Source organism: Diplotaxodon limnothrissa, linkage group LG16 (assembly GCF_057381915.1).
Source record: "Diplotaxodon limnothrissa isolate DT_005_m linkage group LG16, D_limnothrissa_male_GT1.1, whole genome shotgun sequence".
Taxonomy (NCBI): domain Eukaryota; kingdom Metazoa; phylum Chordata; class Actinopteri; order Cichliformes; family Cichlidae; genus Diplotaxodon; species Diplotaxodon limnothrissa.
In genome coordinates, this window is record NC_140611.1 from 32,876,403 (window position 1) to 32,898,877 (window position 22,475).

General features: G+C 38.5%; 1 protein-coding gene across 1 annotated transcript in view; it reads left to right on the forward strand.

Annotated features, from left to right (window-relative positions):
* Positions 1-20,011, forward strand: part of dpp10 (dipeptidyl-peptidase 10 (non-functional)) — a 310,034-nt gene extending 290,023 nt beyond the window's left edge. Inside the window, exons 14-26 of the mRNA XM_085375032.1 lie at positions 2,921-3,012; positions 3,982-4,029; positions 4,594-4,715; positions 6,847-6,891; positions 10,558-10,656; positions 10,864-10,933; positions 12,084-12,278; positions 14,483-14,537; positions 14,749-14,848; positions 16,570-16,628; positions 17,301-17,373; positions 17,679-17,752; positions 19,874-20,011. Of these exons, the coding sequence (XP_085231158.1) occupies positions 2,921-3,012; positions 3,982-4,029; positions 4,594-4,715; positions 6,847-6,891; positions 10,558-10,656; positions 10,864-10,933; positions 12,084-12,278; positions 14,483-14,537; positions 14,749-14,848; positions 16,570-16,628; positions 17,301-17,373; positions 17,679-17,752; positions 19,874-20,011 (1,170 nt within the window). The remainder of the gene's footprint in view (positions 1-2,920; positions 3,013-3,981; positions 4,030-4,593; positions 4,716-6,846; positions 6,892-10,557; positions 10,657-10,863; positions 10,934-12,083; positions 12,279-14,482; positions 14,538-14,748; positions 14,849-16,569; positions 16,629-17,300; positions 17,374-17,678; positions 17,753-19,873) is intronic.
* The last annotated feature ends 2,464 nt before the right edge of the window (positions 20,012-22,475 follow it).

Consider the following 22,475-nt stretch of genomic DNA (forward strand, 5'->3'; position numbering starts at 1 on the left):
TTAATTAAAATGTTGCAATAATCATCTATTTCATGATAGCCCTCATCCCTCCCCCCACCAACACAAGCACAAAATCCAATAGCCTGTTCTCATCAGCACAGATATTAAAGTTTTCCCATGCACATCCACAGATCTGCAAGTTGTATGCAAGATTTCAGTGATGTTAGCAGAAATAAGCAGGGTTATTTGAAATCTGTTTTTAACTCCCTCAGATTGTTTTCCAATTATGGGAACTCGTTCTCCAGTGTAAGAATTCATGCAGTATTAGTTTTTGCAGAAATAAATCTCTGGCTGAGCCTGTTCGGTCTGTAATGGATTTGTCAGGTCTGATAAATGTTCTAAAATGTAAACAGGCTGTTTGGGCAAAAAAAAAAAAAAGAATATAACGCAATATTTTTATATTAAAATAACGACTTTGTTTTGATATTTGTAAAAAATAATAATAATAATAATAATCTTCACGACTGGAATGATTATAATAAATCTGTTTTCTGATGTGCATGGTCAATTAAAGTCCACCGAACCAGAATGTTTTGTGGCTTTATGACATCGTGTCAGGTAAGAATCAACTTCTTTCAGGGAAATAAAGATGCAAGCAGACTGAGAGCTGTCATCTCTGCGGGGTATCCTGATCTCCCCCAAGGTTTTCCCTCCCCTGGACATCCCAGCAATGCCTCAGTTAGGAGGCATCCAGGAGGCATCCTTGTCATATGTCCGAGCCAATTAATTCCTTTCAATTTGGAGTGGCAGTTGCTCTACTCTGACCTCCCCCTGAATAACCAGGCTCCTACCTCATCTCTAAGTGAGACCCCAGACACCGTTTAGAGCAAGTTCAATTCTTATTACTTCACTCATGACGTGTGTAATAATGTAATAAAATTGAGATCCTTGCTTTCATGTGCAACTTTTTTTTTTTTTTAAACACTACAGACCGGTACAGCGATCAAATCGTCGCAGAGGCTGCACTGAGCCCTCTGTCAGTTTGACTTGTGATTCCCTGGAAACATAAGTCATTATTACACTTATGATTAGAAGATTTCACCAAAATTTTCTCATTCCTAGAAAGCTGAATATTCCCATTTTGTTAATGCGGGTGCTGTCTCACAGATAGACCTAAGACATGAGTGCTGTGACAACCAAGTTTAGGCAACAGCGAGGTGGGTCTTGACTGCTTGGCATCATTTTTCAGTATTGAGGGCTTTTGTTGTTAAGATGCATACTTTAACTGAAACCTCATTTTTGTGATAACTTCTGTGATTACTCTTCTGGGAAAAAAGGGGGCTGAGCCCAGACATCGTTTGGAGGAAGTTCAGTCTTATTCTTTCAGTCCCTACTTACAGGTCATGGACATATGTGAGTTTAGAAACATAAAGCAAGCAGTAAATCAACCACTTCAGCTTTCATCCTGAGCTTTCCCTTCACCACAGCAAACCAGTTCAAGGTTTCAACAGATACTGCACAAAAACTCACATGCCAGCAAAAACGCTACTCAATTTGCTTTATTGCAAAAAGGGCCAACATGTTTAGGGATCATCCTAAAACTAACAAAAAATACACCCCACCGTTCACGGGGAAGGGCTGCCCACTTCTCAGATGTGTGCCTTCCAGAAACTAGAGTCCAGGTGTGCAGACAGCTGGACTGATTAGAACAAAGGCAAATCTGTTTTATTAGATGATTGAAAAACAGTGCCAAAGGGCTTTTAGATTAGAACAGCAGCAAAAAGAAATTGGAGTTTTTAAAACCTTTTCAGCAGGAAGAAGAAACCCCAAGCCTCTACTGTCTGCAGCAATTCAACAACCAGCAAAGAGGCTTGACTCTGAGCTGAAACGAGCAGGACTCATAGCTGTCATTAAAGATGCAGAACCTTGCTTGTGTTACTGTTTTTTTTTTGTTTTTTGTTTTTAGCACAGTTGTAAACTGTGAAGTTTCTTTTTTAGTCTGTCAATCTTTTAGCCATTTTTCCAAAGTTGATTGTGTGCCTTTCTTTGTCTGCCTGGCTTTTGTGATTGGGACGTATTTAACATCATCTTCTTTGACATTTTCATTTAAACTGTTATTTTTACTTTTTAGAGCTTTTCAGTCATTATTAGTGCCTGAAGGATGTAAAAACGGATTGATTTTTAAATGCCAGTTTTGTGCCTAACTTTGCTTAACCCTTTGGTTGCCAGATATTCTATAACCCTCTGAATAATGAAAGCTTTATTGGCTTGAGCCAAAAAAAATCTGGCACCACCTTAACAAATGGTTTTCTTGAGGATAGTCCAGCAGTCTCGCATGTTAAAGTCTGACACTCCGTACAGCCAATCATCCACCTGGTCTTCTCCCTGAAGGTGCATTTAAGCTGCACGCAGAGCATATTTCACCCACAGTGTCTCTCCAATCTCTGTTGTTGTGCTACAAACAAACAATGTACTGTCTGGCATCTTTGCTACAGTCACGTGTGAGTGCAGTGCTCCTGTGTGTTTGTCTGTTTAAATTTATACATTTATTTAGTCATGAGGACAAAAATAAACCACAAACATCTAACCTGTACCAGATTTGTATGAATGTCTCCACAGCTCATGGCCAGGCTGAACAAACAAATGTGTACTGCTCATGGGTTTTAACTAAAAATTTATATAATTCTATGACTATATGTAAATCTTGGACATATTCATGTACAAGTATATTAAAAACATCCAAGGAAATCCATTGAAAAAGGAACAGTGTACTATTTTATTGTCAGTAGAGAATCAGAGCTATGATGGAATCTACTGATTGATTCAGCTCATAAATATTTCCATTTTGTTGGGTTAATGACTGATATTTTTCTGGCATGGGCACTTTTGAATATGTAGTGTTTGACTGACACCTGAGCATGAGTTAAGTGATGGCGCTCAGTCAAATGACCCTCTACTACTGTTGTTCTGATTTTTTCAGTTCAGAGCTGATCAAAATGAAGTCCGACATCTAACGTCTGGAAACTGGGAGGTGACAAAGATCATTGCCTTTGATGAGGACACCGATAACCTGTGAGTGTGACCGCAAAACTCCCCCTAAAACCTACAAACTTTACTGACCTCAATAAAAAAATTAATTAAAAAAAAAAACAGTCATCCTCTCACCCCAGAGTAGTTAAGAAATCGATAGTTTGGGTTTCTTATAGCACACAACTTGATTTTAAGATTTTACGGATCACCTTTAAAGCATGTATGGTTCTGGGCTCAGGCTACCCAGGAGAAATGTTGACCCCATATACACCAGTCTGCGGGCTTACATCCTATGGTGGAGCCATTCTGGCCGTTCCAATGTTGATGCTTAAATTAAACCTGGCAGTGCCTTGACCATCAGGACCTCTCAGCTCACCACAACCTGCATGAAGAGATAAGGCTCGCAAATGATAAGATGAAAAAAAACCAACTTAAAAGATGACTTTTCTTTTTCCACTCTGTTTCTCTTATTCTAATTGTAATTTTATTTCAGTTTTATTATTGTCCATCTGTTTGATTGTTCTGTTTTACTTCTCTAAGAAATTAGGAGCTTGTTAAGGTGAAATTTGTACCCTCCTATTCATAATTCCTCTAATCACAGAGTTCCTGATCGTGGTTTCAAGCAGTGATGTGTTTTGCCAAGTCTGTGACCACAAGCATGCGTTACTGAATCTTACTTAGCTAATCTAATGCTGTTGTGTTTTTAAAAGATCGAATAGAGCTGACCAGAGTGCTGATCTTAAATGTTTTTAGCCACAAACAAATAGAAAAATTTAATTTAAAGAAAAAAAACAACAATAACAAGAGTTGGGTTGATAATGAACAAAGTAGTTAGTACTGAATTGTCTCCTTTTCTCCTTGGTTCACTGTGGATGCCACACATGGCACATGTGTGTTTTAGTAATTAAATGTATGAATTTCGCTTAAACAAAGAAAACAAGGAGATAATGAGCTTCTGTGTTTAATTTAGCATATCTGTTTGCACTAATTATCTTTTATGTCCTCTAACAGTTATTTTCTCAGCACTGAGGGTTCACCACGGAGACGGCAGCTTTTCAGGTTTGCATCATTATTATTAATTAAATAATTTTTATAAAATGATTAAAAACTTTTCGAACTTATATCATGAGAACTCAAGGGACTTTTATTAGTAGTAAATTTACTCACATGATGATGATGATGAACATGGGATAAAAAAAAAATATTTAAAAAATGGTTGCAAAGAATTTTTCACTTTCACAATTGTCACATTATTCTTACATTGATATATGGTTGACTTTTTGGAACTAGTAGAGATTAATCTGAATATTTTGGCCACTTTATCACCAGTTCACACATAAAATTTGTATTATTAATCACCTCCCAGTTATTTTTCTGACTACTGGTTAAATATAAAAATGCCAAAAAACTGTGAAAAATGTGCTTTATGTAAAAGAGTAAACTATACCAGCCTGTAACGAGACAGGTAATACTTTCCAGTTGGATATGATTTATTACTGGTTTGTTCGCTTCGGGGGAGTTATCATGAAAAAAGATCAAGAAATATGTCCTTTACTTTCTTACTCAAAAAGTTTTATGTGCTTTGTCTCTTTTTCTGTTTTTTAAATGCTCTTCTCTTCTCAGTGTTAAAACTGTGGGCCTGTTCCCCCGACGGTGTTTAACATGTGAACTGAATAAAGCCCACTGTTTGTACTTCGACGCTGACATCAGCCCCACGAACCAGCACATTATCCTCGACTGTAAAGGTAGGCCAACCAGTATCTCACTTTAAGGGCCATCCAGTTTTCCTGCTATGAAATGCCCTTTCAAATTGCTGTCAGAGTGTCTTTGGCTTTCATAGGGTGACAGACTTCCAAGTGATTGGGGTCTTATTATGAAAAATTATATTATAAAATAGTTCAGGGATTTGACTCTGAGGTTCAAACGTGGGCGTGATTTAGAGAATCACAACAGTCTGGTGCAGACAACAGTCTGCTTCCACCCACGTTGTTAGATCAGGGAATGAATTTAACCTCTTAACAACATGCAGGCTACCAGTAATACACACAGGGGTTAAGGTTAGGTTAACACCCCCATCTCGGCTAGCCTCCACACCACATGTCCACTAGACCTGCTAGCCGATCCTTCTTCGCCAGACCACGTTACGATACATCAGCACATGCAGATACTTACATGATGTTGGGATGATTCCACATCATGGCATCTGGCCTGTATCACCTAAATGGACAGTTACATTAATAAAAATTAAATCTTTACAATTTTAACCATCTAAAGCAATTTGTGTGGCGCTTCATTCTATTACAACATAGCTGCAGATGGCTGCTGGTTTAAAAAAAATCAAATTAGGATTATGTTGTGTTTTACGTTCCTTATTTATTCAGCATCCATTTATTTGTCTGGCACATGCCTGGGTTTGCTAGTCATGATCTGTCACCCTCCTGATTCAGTTTAAAATTAATCTCTCATCAGTTTGAAATGAGAGTCATAAAATGAATAATTAGCGACTACATTGTGTGTAATCGCTTTTAGGGAGTATTATTGGGCAACAAGTAGATTATTTAATGAGGGGTAACTCATATTGTTTGTGGTTTCAATTTATTTTGAACAGCTGAAAGCTCTTCATGCGCAGGAGGCATTTGGGCTTTGGCGTGATGATATATTGGACAATAACTGCATTCCCTTTCCCAAAAGCAATAAAAATAATGGAGAAAGCTTGTTGTCTTCCAAAGGCCAAGTTCACGTAATCCTGACAAGCTTCTTCTCACACCTGTTTTCATCAGCACAAGCCTCTTAAACCCACTCATAAAGTGATCTGATTGGTTTACTGTTTTCTAGCAGGTACATGCACAAAATGAAGCCATTTCTCTGTGTAACATTGGGTCAAAACTAATACAGCCCACCAACAGATAAGTGCAAGGAAATAAAGGAAAAGTTGGTTTGTGTTTTAACTCAAAGAAAGGAGAGCTTTAAGTACAGCACACCTGCCATCCTATTAACCTCTGACAAAGTATATTAGAGAAGGGCATTAACAAGTACTGGCTTAATTTGATATTAGGGAGGCATCTCGAGTGACCTTTAACCCCTAATTGATTTAAGAAAATATAGGGAAGGTGACATAACAGCTGCCTACAGTGGCCTTTTAGAGCAGCTTTAAAGGAGCCCCTTTACATATATTAAATACCATTTAATCGTAATTGGGCAAACTGTCAGGTGGAAATGTTATGTGACGGCTGTGTGCAGGCAGGAGAAGGACCCAAAGTGCAGACTCCGGAGACAGAAAGTAACTCAAAACAGCTTTAATGCTGAACTCAAAAGGGTAACAAAAACTAAGAATACAAAATACACCTACGCAGACAAAACACACAGCAAGATAAAGGTAGATCGCGACAATGACAAACTGAAACACAGGGCTTAAATACATAGAGGGAGCAATCAGGGAATGGACAACAGGAGGGAAACACAGCTGGGGCAAATCAGAACTGACGAGACAAGGAAGCGTAAACGGAACACACTGAGATAAGACAGAGACCTTCAAAGTAAAACAGGAAACGCATAACACACACTGAACAAAAGACAGACTCACATGCAGGCACTACAACAGAGGGAACAGAGACGTGGGACCAGGGCAGGCACAGCCACTGACTGGAAACAGGGATATAGCGGACAGGGGAGACAGCAACTAAGGATTACACAGAAACAAACCATAAGACATGACTCTAACAAAAACCCAAAGACTAGAAATTATAAATAATATAATAAACTCAAAAACCCTGGGTCAACGACCCAGGCATCCTAACAGGAAATGTCTCCAGTCATGATAATAAAGATGCTGGAAATTGCTTAAATTACTTAGATGCTCTTTTTGTCTCCTTTCAGGTCCAGGAGCACCTACTGTGATCCTACACAGTCTGAATAATTCAAGTAAGTTTATTTGTATCTCACATTTTAGAAAAAGTAACTCAGAGTTTGTGAATGAGGCGACATTCAAACACAATAGGCCTCTTGCAAGAACTGTAAATGTTATTTTCCCTTGACAAGCAACATGGGTGGGTGGAGGAGGGTGTATTCATGGAACTGACTGCTTTAATTTGAATCTATTTTGAGTTTAAGTGTAAGTGTTGTAGAAACATTTCCAAACAAAAATAGACGACAAAGTCAAATCTCATAAGACTTACCCGATGTTCCTGTTCACCACAGTTATTTTCAGCCAAAATCTCTGTTACTGTCTTCCCCTTTGGGTGACTGCCAAAGAGTCACTGGTCGCTGTGTTTCGGAGAATTTGTAACAAATATAGATTTCACTGATAAAAAGGAAATTTCTCACAGAGCAAAGAAACTCTTCTGTTTTTCTTTCCCAATTTTTATGAATGGAACTGACAGTCACAACAAGTAGCCTCTATGCTAATGACAACATTTCTGGAACTTCATGACCAAGATGAATTTTCCAGGCTGAAGCAAGCAAGTTAGAGAAGTTCAGAGAGCTTAGAAGCTCGGCTTAGTAGACTTAATAAGGCAAATTTATAAGTATTCAAGTAATTTATGAATATGCACTTTTTAGGTATACATATTCAGCCACTTATCAATGCAAATGTTGACATCTGCCAATCACATGAAAGCAACTGTTAGAGTCAAATTGTTAAATGTTGTCATTGTGTTACTTAAATTTGTAAGTCTTGGTGCAAACTATGTGATCAAAGACATTCCTTTGTTTCTGACTCCCTCCCCAGCCTGTTGAATGGCGGGGGAGGCTGTAGTGTTTTATTATAGGCACATCCTAGGTGAAGGTTCTGTTTTCTTGTTAAGTAAACTTCCTGCCTTTATGACCCTTTGGTGAGCAGGAGGTCACACAAATGCACCCACAAACACAAACACTCACGGGCACCTACACACACACACACACACACACACACACACATTCTCGCACATGCATACACACATATACAAGGGCACGACACACCACAGGGGGTGTTACAATGGGTGGTGCCTATGTAAACTGTAACTGTAGTCAATAAAAGGCTGCAAGGAAGGCTGTTTATTTAAAGTTAGCTAGGAAACAGGTGAGGAGCGTTCAGCTCCAAGAGCCTGGTTCCGACCAGCGTCCCTTGCTAGCAAGTAAAATTGTTCGATTACTGTTCATCTTGCTTCGTTAATGGGAATAAGTCTCTAAACCAGCGGGGCCTGTGGAAGCGCAGACCCAACAGCAACTCTGGCATGTAGACATGGATGTCCTGCTGATTCTTAGCATCAGAATGGAGAAGAAAAATTACATCAGTAATTTTGAAAGTGACAATATTGGTGCCAGACGGGTTGGTCTGAGTATTTCAGAAACTGCTGATTGTATAGAAAATTATCAGAAAAAGAGAAAATATCCAGTGAGCATCAGTTCTCTGGATCATAAAGCCTTGTTGATGTCAGAGGTGAAAAAAAAAAGCCCCAGGAAGGCAACAGTAACTCAAATAACTACTTTTTACAACTGAAGTATGCAGAAAAGCATTTTGAACCTTGAAGTAGATGGACTACAATAGCAGAAGACCACACCACATGCCACTCCCATCAGCAAAGAACAAGAAACTGAGGCTACATTTCACATGGGTTCAGTGCACCCATATTGTGATGACTGCTTCCAGCAGGATAACACAACACGTCTCAAAGCTCAGATGATCTGAAACTGGTTTCTTGAACATGACAATGCATTCCTTGTACTCAAGTGGCCTCAATAGTCACCCGATCTCAAACCAATACAGCATGCGTGGAATGTGGGATGTGTTGGATTGGAAGATTCCCATCATGGATGTGCAGCTGACAAATATGCAGCAACTGTGTGATGCCATCATGTCAATATGGACCAGAATTGTTGAGGAATGTCTCCAGCACCTTGTTGAATCTGTGCCACAAAAAATTAAGGCAGGCAAACTACTTCTAACCAGGTGTACCGTGAGATTCAAATATTACTAACCCTTATCTGTTTAAAGTAGGGAAAATCCTAAAATAGAATGAGTCCCATTTAGTAAAAGGTATGATTTCTGGAGAGGGGTCAGCAACCCACATGTCCTGATTTACATCGGTACAGTTCAAGACATTTACTCATTAAAGCCACACCTAAATGCAGAAATAGAGGGAACTAAACATCTTTTCAAGCATTTAAAACTGTAAAAAAAACCTGTAACAGAGTCTCTCTTTTACCTAAAACAATCCCATCTTTTCTGGAAATAAAAGCAAATAGTAAAGAGTTTCTGTAAATATCCTCACATGCAGCGTCAGATTCCTATCCTTGCCTGACAGTCGATTTTGTAAGTGGCTGGGTGGGCATTAGGCCAAGGAAATGTAGTTGGTATAAGACCTAAATACAAGCTGACAAGTATTTCCTCTTGAATCTGGTCGTACGTCAGAGCCAGCAGAGCTCACACGACAGTCACACTCGGGAAAATAGTGGTTGGAGACTACGATGCAAACAAAGTGATTGCGAACATGTGCAATCAACTTGCAGTTTCCTTGTCTGGGAAGTTGTAGCTTTGTGGAAGGTACATTTTGATACACATGAGTTATATAACTGCACCTATTGAAGGAGGTACAAAAAATGAAGAAGCATGAATGTTGCTCTCAATATGTGTACACTGCTGAGAAAAGACTGGGAGAGATGCTTTCACTGTGTACTGATCTATGTATACAAATGTGACTAAAAGCCTGAAACACTGGAAACCACTCTGCTCATTGTCAAAGAGTAGGGGATGAGGGTGCCGCGTGCCCAAAGTCTGGTTGATAAGTTGGTCGTCACAACTACTTGCAATCAGTCTCCGACAGCAAAAAACAATTTACTGCACTCAGTCACCCACCACCAATTTTTCCAGGTTGTAGGCTCTTCCATTGACCACACAGTCAACAAATCCAGATTTCTTTCTTCTATTTTTGGCATGAAAATGGACACACACACTCTTTTTCTCGTTATCCACATGTATGTGTTGTCTCCCAAGGAAAAAAAAAAAACAACAACAACAAAAAAAAAAAAAGAAAAGAAAAGAAAAAGTTAACAGCTGTGCTGCAGAAAAAGCAATTTGCACAGGGTTATTAGGACAGTGCCTCCATCCACAGCTGGGAACTCAAGGCCTCTGGCGGTTTCATAATGAGACGTCTATTGATTTTGGGTTTTCTATTAGAAATGCTGGATGAATTCCATTTCATTTAGCTGCTGTTCAGATGGCTTGAATGGAAAAATGGCCAAATCAGAGAGTCACTGTTCATTACATGTGGAGAAAATAGTGGGACTCCTGTTTTTGAGGCCAGAAGCTGCTGTGTGTAGAATGCCTTTCAGAAATTGAACTTTTTGAATTTATTTTTCTGTGCTCATCCAAGTTTAATATTGGCTACATTATTGTAGTTATTCAGCTCTCTATGAATTTGCCACAAAATAAGACTATTTCAGAAACAATCCCCTAGAATCAGATCTTATTTGTCTGACATACACTTTCCATCTCATCTCATTACATCACAGCCTCAAAAGACAATTCCGTACAGGTCATTTGCATTCAGATTATTGACAACAATTTTTGCACTCTTTCATCTTTTAAACACATTGCCCTCATCTTTACAGATTACTACATCCTTGAGAACAACTCTTTGCTGAAGGCAGCCTTGAAGTACAAAAGGATCCAGCTGACAGACTTCAGAACTGTTCCAATGGAACATTTTGGTGAGGAAGTGAGGGGGTAGGGCTAAATAAGTATATACTTCTGCCTACTCCTTTTCAAACAACTGCATGGAAAGATTTTATGAAATGTTGGTGAATGTATATGTTTGAAATAAAAATGAACTGAACTGAAGTGTAGGTTTCTGTGGTGTTAGTGTAACTCACTGGTGAACTGCAATACATCGACTTTTCTCTCATTTCTTGTTACAGATTTACCTTTGAAGATCTCGTACCCACCAGACTTCTCTGATTCCCGCCACTATGGACTTCTGTTGGTCGTGTATGTATCACATGTGCTTTCTACTATATCTCACAGTCCTTGGTCAAGTAAGAGAGAACAGAAAATGTATGAATATTTAATGCATTCGTTTCCAGTTGTAATCACACTCCTGACCGTAATTTGCATGTAAAGTAACCGGGGTCATGTTAAGTCAATCACAGCGTACCTTTGTGGCAACCTGTGATTCAGTCTTTTTCATATCCATTTGAATAATGAACCAATAAAAGCAAAAATAATCACTGACAGGATGAAGTGTTCTATGCCAGACTGATTGTAAAGAGAACCTATTTTCCTTATTTTCTGTCATATAAAATGTATGTAATAAAACTGAAAGGTTGCACTAAGGTCCAGATGAAGGAAAATAAACATTATTGTTAACTGTTAAACAGCTAAAAATAAGTCAATGTACCATACCTTTGCACTGGGTCACATGTTGCATTATGAAAAAAGCTATTTCAGTCTTTAGAAAGAATCAGCTTAGAAGTCTTAGAAGTACTTGTCTTAACTCAAAGTAGATTAGACCAACTTCTGAGGTAACTTTTGAAAGTAAAACAAATGAGCAAAAATGCTAAACTTGAACAAATTCCTTAATAGTATTTTGATAAATACCGTAAGCCTGTTATTAGGTACTTTCAGTCCAAAGAGTTCTAATGACTCCCTGAAGGTTGCTGCCCACCGAGGAGCAGTGGAACAAGATGAAGGATGTTTGTGGTGCAAGCTGTGCGTTTGTTGTTTGTCACAGGCTTCAGGATGACAACCTAATTGGAAAAGCAGGGTTTCTTCCAGAAAACTGACCAGCCCTAGGATGGTTAGGGTGATTGCAATTAATCTGCACTTGATTAATGTGGCGCTATCTTACCACCAACCACTATAACACTATGATGTCATTGCACACACACACAGTGTTTTTTTTACTTGTTTTCTCATTTCCTCCCTACATTGCTTAGCTACATGTTGACAGCCAAGGTAACAAGCAGAGAGTGAAAATTTTGAAATTTGTCTTTCATAATTTTTTCTTTCATTTTTAGACCTCTTTTACTGTGGAAGTTGTATCAGCTCAAAAAGGAATTTCTTCCAGTTACAGAGGTTATATGACCAATGCGGCTTCATGCTGCCTGAAAGTGCCTGATTATGTTTGTTCTCTGTTCAGTGACGGCGCCCCTGGAGGTCAGGCTGTGAGTGACCGTTTCTCCCTCAGCTGGGACTCGGTCCTCGTCAGCTCTGACAACATCATCGTGGCCCGTCTGGACGGCCGGGGCGGCGGCTTCCAGGGTCAAAGGATACTGCACGAAGTTCACCAGAGACTGGGAACTGTTGATGTTCAGGACCAGATTGCAGCAGTGGAGTATGTTATCACATCCATTTTATTTTACTTTTTACTTTTTATTCTTGTACTTTGAGATAAAAAATTCAAAATATGTGCAAATCCCCTGAACAAGAGCTTTGTAACTCAGTTTGGAATTTAAAGCAGAATGCCATCCTCTTTTTATTTGATCTGAATATTTCTGCACTACTGTGTCTAATTAAAGTCTTGAAAATGGTTATCAAGTCAAGAATAAAGGAAGAAATCCTTTAAAGAATAAAAGTTCCAGATAAATTCCTTTTGACATAATATAGACTAGACTTAAATTGGAAACCATAGTGTAAACAGTTTCAGATGAAATCATAAGAGGTTCTGGATGTTTCATTATTTGGTTTAGGAGCTGCCAGTTCAGACAGCACATGGATTTAACAGCAGACAATACATACCTTTGGTAAATACTGTAAGATACTGATTTCCTTTGCTGTTATTTCCAAAAAATACCTAAATAACAACAAATTCAGAATGTTTATCTTAATGGATGATCAAAAAATCTATGCAAAAACTGTCACAACTCCCCTGACTAAAAAAAAATATATAGATATATATTCAGTTTGTAACCCTTCAGACATATTTAATGATGGATAAAGAATACTTTACTATGCATATTTATAACGCCAAAGTAATTATAAGTAACTTAAAAAGCAAGTGTCAAAATCATATGTTGATCGTTACTCTAATATTTGTATAATACAATTATTACAATTAATTTAAGCCAGTGGTTCTCAAAGTTTTTCATGGTCCATTTCATTAGTTAAAAAACCCCAAAGGTTGTTTTCATTCATGAACAGTGAAACAGTTTCAAATACAATTTTGATAAAATGGTGAGCATAACAGGATCAACTAACTTTTTTTGATTTTTCCCAATAAAAATCATATTTACTCAGTAAACTCCATGTTTTTTCCACTGCTTGTTTGTGCTACACCGGAAATTGCTCCCACCAAGTGGAGCAAGATTGTCACTCTTCCAGGAGAGAACCCCACGATACGTCCAAAACAAAAGCTTATTCCCCTCTATGAACAGACACTTTGGAACCTTTTGTCCAAGTGATGACTATCAAACTTTCTCAGTGTCATCTTACAGGAATTGATCAATGTTAAAATGAATAAATAAAACAGGTTATAGTTTTTTTTTTTATTATTTAATCGTCAAATTCACATGTTGTACACAAACAAAGCACTTTGCTGGTGGGCAAGGCAGTAGTAAGGCAGTAGTTGTTGTTGCTACTGTTTGTACAGTAAGTTGCAATAAGTGATCAGTGGACTATAAATTCTCTGCTCGTTCATGCTAATTAAAAAAATAAAATCCTGTCAGCCTCTTTGTCCCACAGAACTCTTTGAAGTTTATAGACACTCTGCTTAATTTGCATTTTATAGTCAAAACAGGGAGAGTCAGGCACAGCAAGAATATGGTGCACACTGAGGATGGACTCTAGTCTCTTAGGAGTCGGGGCAGGGTCACCATTAGCATTTTTGCATTTAGCCAGACTCAACATGTAACGTTATGATGCTTTTTGATTTGGGTCTTGCGATGTGATCTTTCCTGTGAGTTTGTTGATCGAGAATTATAAAGAAGGTCAAAAGGAGCTGCAATGTCTTTGGGTCTAGAGAAAACATATGAGAGGGTTGCAAGAGAGGAAGTGTTGTATGAGGAACACAGGAGTGGAAGAGGTGGTGAAAGACATGTATGAGGACAATGAGACAATGGTGAGGTGTGTAAAAGTTACAGGGTGGGATTGTATCAGATATTAGCTCTGAGCTGCTTCTTGTTTGCGCAGTGATGTTGTACAGGTCGACTATGATCCTTGCAGATGACATAGTGGAGTGAGGGTCAGGGGTGATTTGTGATTTTGGATTTTTGATTCTGTTTTAATATCAGTTTCATATCAGACTTTACACATATACAGTTGATTTTTTTTTTAACCTTCTTTAGGCAGGAGGAGGACTCTCGGGATTTAAAATCATTTGCTTTACTCTTGTGCTCAAATTGATGGTGCAGTCATATCGTCTCATGCATGTTTATGAAGGCAGGAGATGTATCCAAGAATAAAATCATTAGAACTCACTGAAGTTTCTGCGATTTTTCAAGTGTTTTTTTTTATATTTATTGATATCCAATTCTTGGTTCCTCCCATGCAACCACATTTAAGAAGTTCTGTAGGTCATATAGCATGTGTGTGTTTTTCCAGTTACATGATGAAGTTTCCATACATTGACCGGACAAGGATAGCAGTGTTTGGAAAGGTGAGCCTCCTTTTTTTCCTCCATTTTTCTACTTTTAATTTGCGACCATCTAAATTCTATTCTTACTTCCATTGCTGAAATTATTAAGTGCCAAGAAGCTACTTAGTAAAATTTCTACTGAGTGACTCCAGAGATTGAATCCAAGTTCATTTTTACACTCGATGGATTTCAGCAATTAGAGATGAATAAATGTTTGTGTTTGCTCACTTAGGGATATGGAGCCTACATAACATTAATGATGCTGAAGTCTACTGACAGCCTGTTTAAATGTGCGTGTGCAATGTCACCAGTGACCGACTGGAAACTCTATGGTGAGTAAAACATCTCTCAAAAGAGGTTAATTCACATTAAAGATACATTTTACAAGCTGCAAAGCAAATGTAAGTAAAGATCAGTAAAACTGCTGTGGTGGACTTTCCTGTGGATTGCATACATTGTGGAATTTCAGACCATTGTGTTGGTCCACAACAATAAATATATAATATATATAGGCAGCATTATGTACCACACCAGTTTTATTTGGCTTGAATATTCTAGTTACTAATGTGCACTTTATTTCTCTATACTGTAACACAGTACTATTGAACATGTTCTGGTTCTGCATTTTTGTTTTTTTAAGTGATATTCTTTTTATCTTTATACTTTTTAGTGTCCCCAGTGTTTCATTGTTGTTGTTTTCCCATGTTTTCCCTCTGGGTTAGCTCCCTCGTCTTCCTTGTTTCTGCTTCTGGTTTCGCTTTGGGAATTGTTCTTCCTTGCATGTCAAATAAGTCCTAGCTTCATGGGTACATTTGAATAGTCTGCTTTGGTTAGGAAGGTTTCATTCTGGCACTCATAACAACTGTTTGAATTCTTCAGATACTAAGCAAGAGGAGAGGAGATAATATCATCCTACAATTTATAGCGATGCAATATCCAACCATTCCTTAAAAGATCAGCATAGTTGGAAAAGTGGTGGAGCATATTGTCCGTTTCATACCCTAACCTACTGATATGTATTTTGAATTTTTAATCATTGAACCCCAAGGTTAGAACATTAAAATGCTGTCATGAAGTGCTTGCTGTCCAGGTGTTGTCTTTCATGAAGAACAGATTTATCCCTAGTGTGGTTGGACTCTCTCCACAATGAGTTTCTCTTTCTCTTAGTCTTTATCACTTTATCACTCCTCTTTGGTCTCATTAAGTGTTTCTCATGAAGGCCAAGGAAAAATGGCAAGGAAAGTAGAGATGCAGTAATATTTTGTCTCTGTCTTCCCTCTAATTCCCTGATTGTTTTCACCTGTGTCTTGTCTCCTGCTTTTTCTTATTTCCGTGCTTTGTGATTGTACTCCCCTTGTTGTCATTTGCACTGTGTGAGCTCCCAACTTTAACAGCTCCTATGAGTTTACCAGAATAGAGCATTTTTAGACAATCATGAAACGGTTGGTCCTGATTTATCATCACCATATTGCATCATCATCTTTATTCATTAAAACCTCAGTATATTTTCCCAAACATGAATTATGCATCTCATGTGTAACAATTTAGACTCATGTCTACACCCAAAAGCAAAACTTAATTCTCCATATTGAGCAGTGCTCAATATGTCAATGACAGCCAAAAACTAATCTGTATTTCTAACTGTCAGAAGCAAATGAAAAAGACATAGCTCATGTCTGCAACATCTGATGATTAACGGGCAATTCAACCAATTAAAGTACACAGTAAAGTGACAAAGTAAACCTAGATCATTTATTAATAAACTGAATAAATGTAAACTTTATTCTTCTCCTTTAGCCTCTCACTAAAAATGACCTGTTTATTTCTGAAATCTGAGTGTGAGATGAATCTGACCACTGTAAACATTGTCCTCTGCAACACTGAGATGACACAGATGACTTTTTCACCACCACAAGCTGCTTTCCTTTTTACTAAAAGTATTTAATTTGGACCCTGAATACCAGGATCTCCACTTTGTGCAGGTACTTAGCTGCAGCTGAAGCACTGTGTGCTAGTGGCACTGTTAAGATTGTCTCACTTCTCATTTGCACAGCGTCAGCGTTCTCTGAACGATACCTCGGCATGCCATTACGGGATGACAGCAGATATCAGGTGCGTGTTTACGGCTTCCACGAGCATGTTTCCTGTTGATCTTTGAAAACGTTAACATCAATGACACACCTACAGTTAAGCTCCTGCAGTTACTGAAAGCAGCTGCTATCAAAGTCAGAGGCAGCGATGCTTTACTTTACTTTTTCTTTTTTTCTTTTTTAATGCTCTGTAGGATTTTGTCACTCATCTGTCTTTGGTTACTCTGAACTCCGGTGTGTCAGATCACATGCCGAAGTTTGGGGGGGGGGTTTCAGCCGCAGCGAGACTGTCGCTCTCAGGCCTCTTGATGTTCAGCTATCAGATGTACTTTCCTCCCAGTGTGATAGGAAGGAGGCAGTGAAGAAGAACAAAACACTTTTTTGCACAAGCACAAACAACAAATCTGACCCTGACAAGTATTTCATGGCTTCTGCTGTACCACACCTTACATTTTCCTCATAATTTATGCAATCTGTGATATTTCAAGAACAGAAAATAATATCTGTGGGAGATGCCTTATCACTTAAAGATCTCGAATTAATTTGAATGACTCTGTCGGTGTGTGTCTGTATGTAGAATGTAATTTAGTACAGTGCCATTCATTTGATCACATTCTGCATCTTTTTTTATTTTCATTTCTCAATGCCAATTAGCATATCTATCAATTAATTATCTCCCCACTCTTTCTCGCAGTTTTCCAGTGTGCTGCAGAATGTTCAAGCTCTTAGGGAACAGACACTGATGCTGGTGCATGGCACAGCAGATGGTAAGAAGCAAAATAAATCGTAGATAAAAATGAAAATACGCTATCTGTGGTGCATCACTGCTGAGCACAAAGAGGCATGCAATCCTGGAAGGTAATGAGGCAAATGCTTTTTAATCAAAAGATAAATGGAAAAGTGGGTTATCTAAATTGATGCTGGGATTTCCAGAGGAAAACATTCCCTGATTAACCATGCATGTCGGATTTGTTGAGGCATTTCCATTCTCCCAGAATCTGATTGTCTGTTTTTTTTTCCCAGTTAGGATTCAGGCTGAATCTTGCTGACATTTTTCTCTTTTTACTCCCAGCCAATATCCACTTCCAGCACACTGCTGAGCTCGTCAAGAACCTTGTGAAAGTTGGAGCAAACTACTCAATGCAGGTGTGTAACCCAGAGATGTCATCACTAGGTTTTTAGAGTGCATTTGGTAGAAAACAATGACCTATGGCAATGATAAATGGCTCAACTGTTATACAGTGTCAAAATAAAATAAATACATTTTTTAAATAAAAGACTTTCCATATTAGGTTGGGTTTTTTTTACAGAATATTTTCAGTATTCTTTGGCCATACCTTGATTTTAACCATTTAATATTCACGGAAGCGTCCTTATTAAATTTTTTTTTAATTAATTAAGACAATTACGAGTAAATTTTCATTTCTTTTTTACTTTGATCCTATCTGCTCTAAATATATATTTTGCATAGCCTCCCTCACACTGACATTTCTTTGGGTATCACATATAAGCTATAAAAATGCAAGTTGATGCAAATAAATAAAGTAGAAAATCTACACTTTGATCGCATCTTGATTACTTCATTTAAAATCCCCTGTGGTAGTGTACCAAAGCACAACTGCAAAAATGGTGTCTTTGTTCAATGAATTATGAACTATGAATTTTAACGAAATGTCCTGTTTAGGTTGTGTTAAAAAAGAAAGCATAACAGGAGCATGTTGATCTCATAGCTCTGGCATGATTAGTGTTAGGCAGAGCATCTTATAGTTGTCGCTTGACTAGAATAACGTGTGGTGGAGCTCATATAGCAAAGTTGTGCATCCTAAATATAGCACCTGCTCATTATGTAAGGTTTTCTTTAAAATAAGCAGTAAAGATAACTTACAGAGATACAGTCCAAGCTGTTGTCTTTTCTAAATGCACGTCCAGCTTGTTCTGATTCCCAGGAAACTGTGACAAACGTGTGTTGTTCTTTGAAAGTCACTGACATGTCTCAGTTATGCAAAAGCTTCCCTTTGGTGGTGGGTTAGTAAGATTGGGTTGTAAGTTTCAAGTGCAGATTCCAAACAGGAGATGAACCTTGTGGCTAAGAAACCACATTAGGAGGCTGAATAAGCCTCCTAATGTGGCCTTGGTAGGTCTCTAAAATGTGACCGTTATCTCTCAGCTGCCTATATTGCAGTTGGTGCTGCATTAGAGGTACAGCATTAAAAGCAACCTTGTTTTCACTGATGAGGCACTAACAAATTGGCATTTTATGATGCTTCTTGACAAGAACGCATGTGTGTGAAAGAAACAAAATATGACAAGGGTTCAGACTGAGAGAATTGAAGTTACATGGTGTATGTTTTAACCACTGCATTACTAGAAATCTCCTAAGTTGCAAGATTACGTCAAGGATTTTTTCAACGTGCTCTGATCCCATTCTTTTAGATGCTAATGGTGTTGCAGAAACACCAGTGGCTGTGGTGCACTGACGGCAAGATGTCCGTGCCGCCAGTGCACCACAGCAATACTGAATGCTGAGAGACAATAGTTGTCTTACAAGAGTCCATACGGAGGTTGGTAAAGTGGAAGGTAGATGACCATAATTTAATTCAGACCTTTGTGTTTTGTGTTGTTTTTTTACTTTTTCTCTCAGTTGCTGCATAGTTTTAGGCTTTGATTGGGAGGGGTTAAAGTATTCCACTTTATGAAATTAACTCTACTCTGCTATTAATTTTGGCACTTTGTTTAAATGTGATGCAAAATAGGAGGTAATCCCACCTCACTCTGCCCAGAAGCCAGGCTATACAGCAGAAGACGCAGCTGTGGGATTCTAATGGAATAGACAATGATTATATATCACTGCACAAGTCAATGAAATGAAATGTTTGAGTAACAGTACACTTTGAGCAAGAGCAAGTTGTGTTTCTGGCCACCCAGTGAATCGAAGTGCAGATTATGTCGAATGTTATTTTTCTCTTTTAGCACTGTTTTCATTTTTCCTCCACAAAACAGCTGCCCTTTTAGCTGCTAAATACCCCTATATATTAACCAGAAAGTCAATAACTTTGTCTTACTTCTGTTTGGTGCAAAGGAACTAGTCTGTACTGTGTTTTCAAAGCTTTTTAGTTTAGTCCCACTAATAGAAGCAAAGAACATGAGAGGAATGAGAGTGAACAAAAACAATAAGCTAAAAGACACAAAAAAGACTCCACAAACCTGAGATGGTTGTGTGCAATCAAAGTACCCTGAAAGCTGTTTTCCATGTCTTTTACCCACCAGATCTACCCAGATGAGGGACACTTCCTGTCTCAGCAGAGTCGTCAGCACCTCTACACCACACTGACCAGTTTCTACAGGGAGTGTCTGAAGGAGGAGTTGCTACCACTACCCGATGAAGAGGAGGAAGAAGAGGAGTAGGAATGTGTCTTTGGGAGTCAGACCTTTGGCAGAGCTTGAAGAATTTTGCTGAAATCCGTCAAGGCCTTTCGTGTTTGGACCAAGTGTTTAGCCAGAAAAGGACACTGGGGTAGAGCTGCTGATGCTCCCAAAGTGTGTATGTGTGTGTGCGTGCGTATGTGTGTGTGTATGAGCACTCCTGTGTGTGTGTCTGTGTATGTGTAAATGTGATGAAAAAGATAGCTAAAGGACACAACAAGTGACACTTGCATTGCCGGGACTTGAGGCGCGAACTGTCGTCTAGCATAGAGTCATTTCAGTTTTGGGACGCTCAGTTTCTCGGCAAAGCACACTGAAGATCTGCTGCAGGTTCTCCGAGCTGCAGTCATTCACACTTAACCAAGTGCATGGTTCTTTTTCCCCCCTTCGCCTTTCAGCTTCACTCATTCTTGCCATGTCAGTCTCCTTTGTGGTACTGCGACACTTTGGAAGACAAGAACACCGATATACACCTTTGATCTCACTTCTCTTTTGGTTGTTGTATCGTTGCACAAGGAAATGCTCCAGTCATCTGCAAAAATGTTTAGTCACGCAAGTTCACTACAACCTGAGCAGATCCTGAATAAGTGCAATTTCCTGCTGAAACCCTCTGCCATCGCCCACCCTGAATGGAAACAGTGTTTAGAGGTCACACTTTATTGTACAGCAGTCTTGTGTAGACATGTACAATGCCTTATGAGGTTCAACATACTGTAATATTACTTGCTGGCAGTGGTAGTCATCCATTAGCAGTGTCATGTTAACCTATGTCAACTCAGGTCCTCGAGACACGGTGTTGCAGTCAGTTTAGAAACTCTTAAGTTTGGGATGAAGATAACAGGTTTATAGGCCATATAGTAATTTCAGTTTCAGGCCACACTGAAAAAGCTCTCCATCTTAATATGTGATTTGAACCCTTAAATCAAATTGCACAAGTTTAAAAAGGTGTGAGATCATTTTCCAGTGCATCTCCACCAGAGTAAAGAACCATTTCACGTATTTTTGGACACTAAAAGACATTCAAAAAAAGAACTAAGATGGGGAATTTTACAGTGTCAGTAAGGTGTTTGCATGTCTACAGGGAATGTGTCAAGTGTTGCCACATTTTGTACAGTACAATACAGCAGAGTGTGTACATAAATATATTTTTAAGATGTCAGATCTCATAGAAAGTTTAGTCTATGGGGATGGATTGATTTGACCTGGACGTCTTGTACTTTCATTTCTTTTCTGTTTTCTTTCAAGCTGTTGATTTTCTTCTTAGGATGGATTTTGTAATGCTTGTTCTCGTTCTTTTTGCTGTTTTAAAAGGGAAGGGTTGAGGGTTGAGGTTTTGGGGTTATTGTGATTGTCCTCTAGTGATGATTATAAATAATAAATAATAATAATAAAAAATGTAAAAAAAAAAAAAAAAATGTAAAAAAAAACTAAACAAAAAAAAACACCTTTGAGTTTTTCTGGTGGATTGAACACAAATAACAGAGAACCAAATCGGCTGCATTTGTTTGCAGGACTGAGCAATTCAATCTAAAGTTTCATTTGTTTGTTACCTTGGCAGTCACATTAAAGAGACCCAGTCATCTGTCATGGCCATGGGCTACCTGCATTAATGATTTAGCAGGCAAGATCTTCTTATTTAAAGTCAAACATACTTGCATCAACACTGCATGTCTGTGTGCATTAATCACTGCCTGCACTTACAAGCCTGAATGACCAAGCAGATGTTAATTCTTAAATTTGTAGTAGCCAGCAAAATGTGTAACAGCTATGGTGGTTCAGAGCTCAAAACAAACATTATTGGTCGTTTTTTAAGGAGGAATGCATCAACATGGCAACCTAGCCAGATGGAAGATGTTGTGAAAAGGTCTATTTTAACACCAACAGTGATCAGTAGGTGTTTAACGACAAACAAATATTTCTCTTCTCTGAAAGTCCTGTTAGTCATCTCCTGAAGATGACGCTCCTAATGGAGACTTTGTTTTTCTTTCTTGTCTAATGAGAAAAAAAATCTTAATAACCACATGATGTCAACGCAGATCTAAAGAAAATAATAGGACAACCGAACAAAGTCAACTCACAGTTTTAGATCTTTCAGTTCTAAAGTTACTGGTGACATGGTTACATTTGGGCTAACATCTACCTCTTTTTGTGGACTCTTCACCTGTTTGGTAAGCTTTGAAAGAAGAACTGCAAGGCCAAAATGCATTTATGACATTTTAAAAATTACAGTTTCTGGCTTCTTAAACTGGACTTTGTATTTTCTCCACGTGTCTCTGTGGATTCTCTCTGGGAAATCATGCTTTCTCCCACAGTCCAAACACATGCTCATTAGGTTAACTGGTGATGATAAATTGACTGTAGGTGTAAGTGCGATGGACTGGTAACCTGTCCAGGGTGTAGCATGCTTCTTGACCTATGGCAGCTGCAATATGCTTCAGCTCCCAAA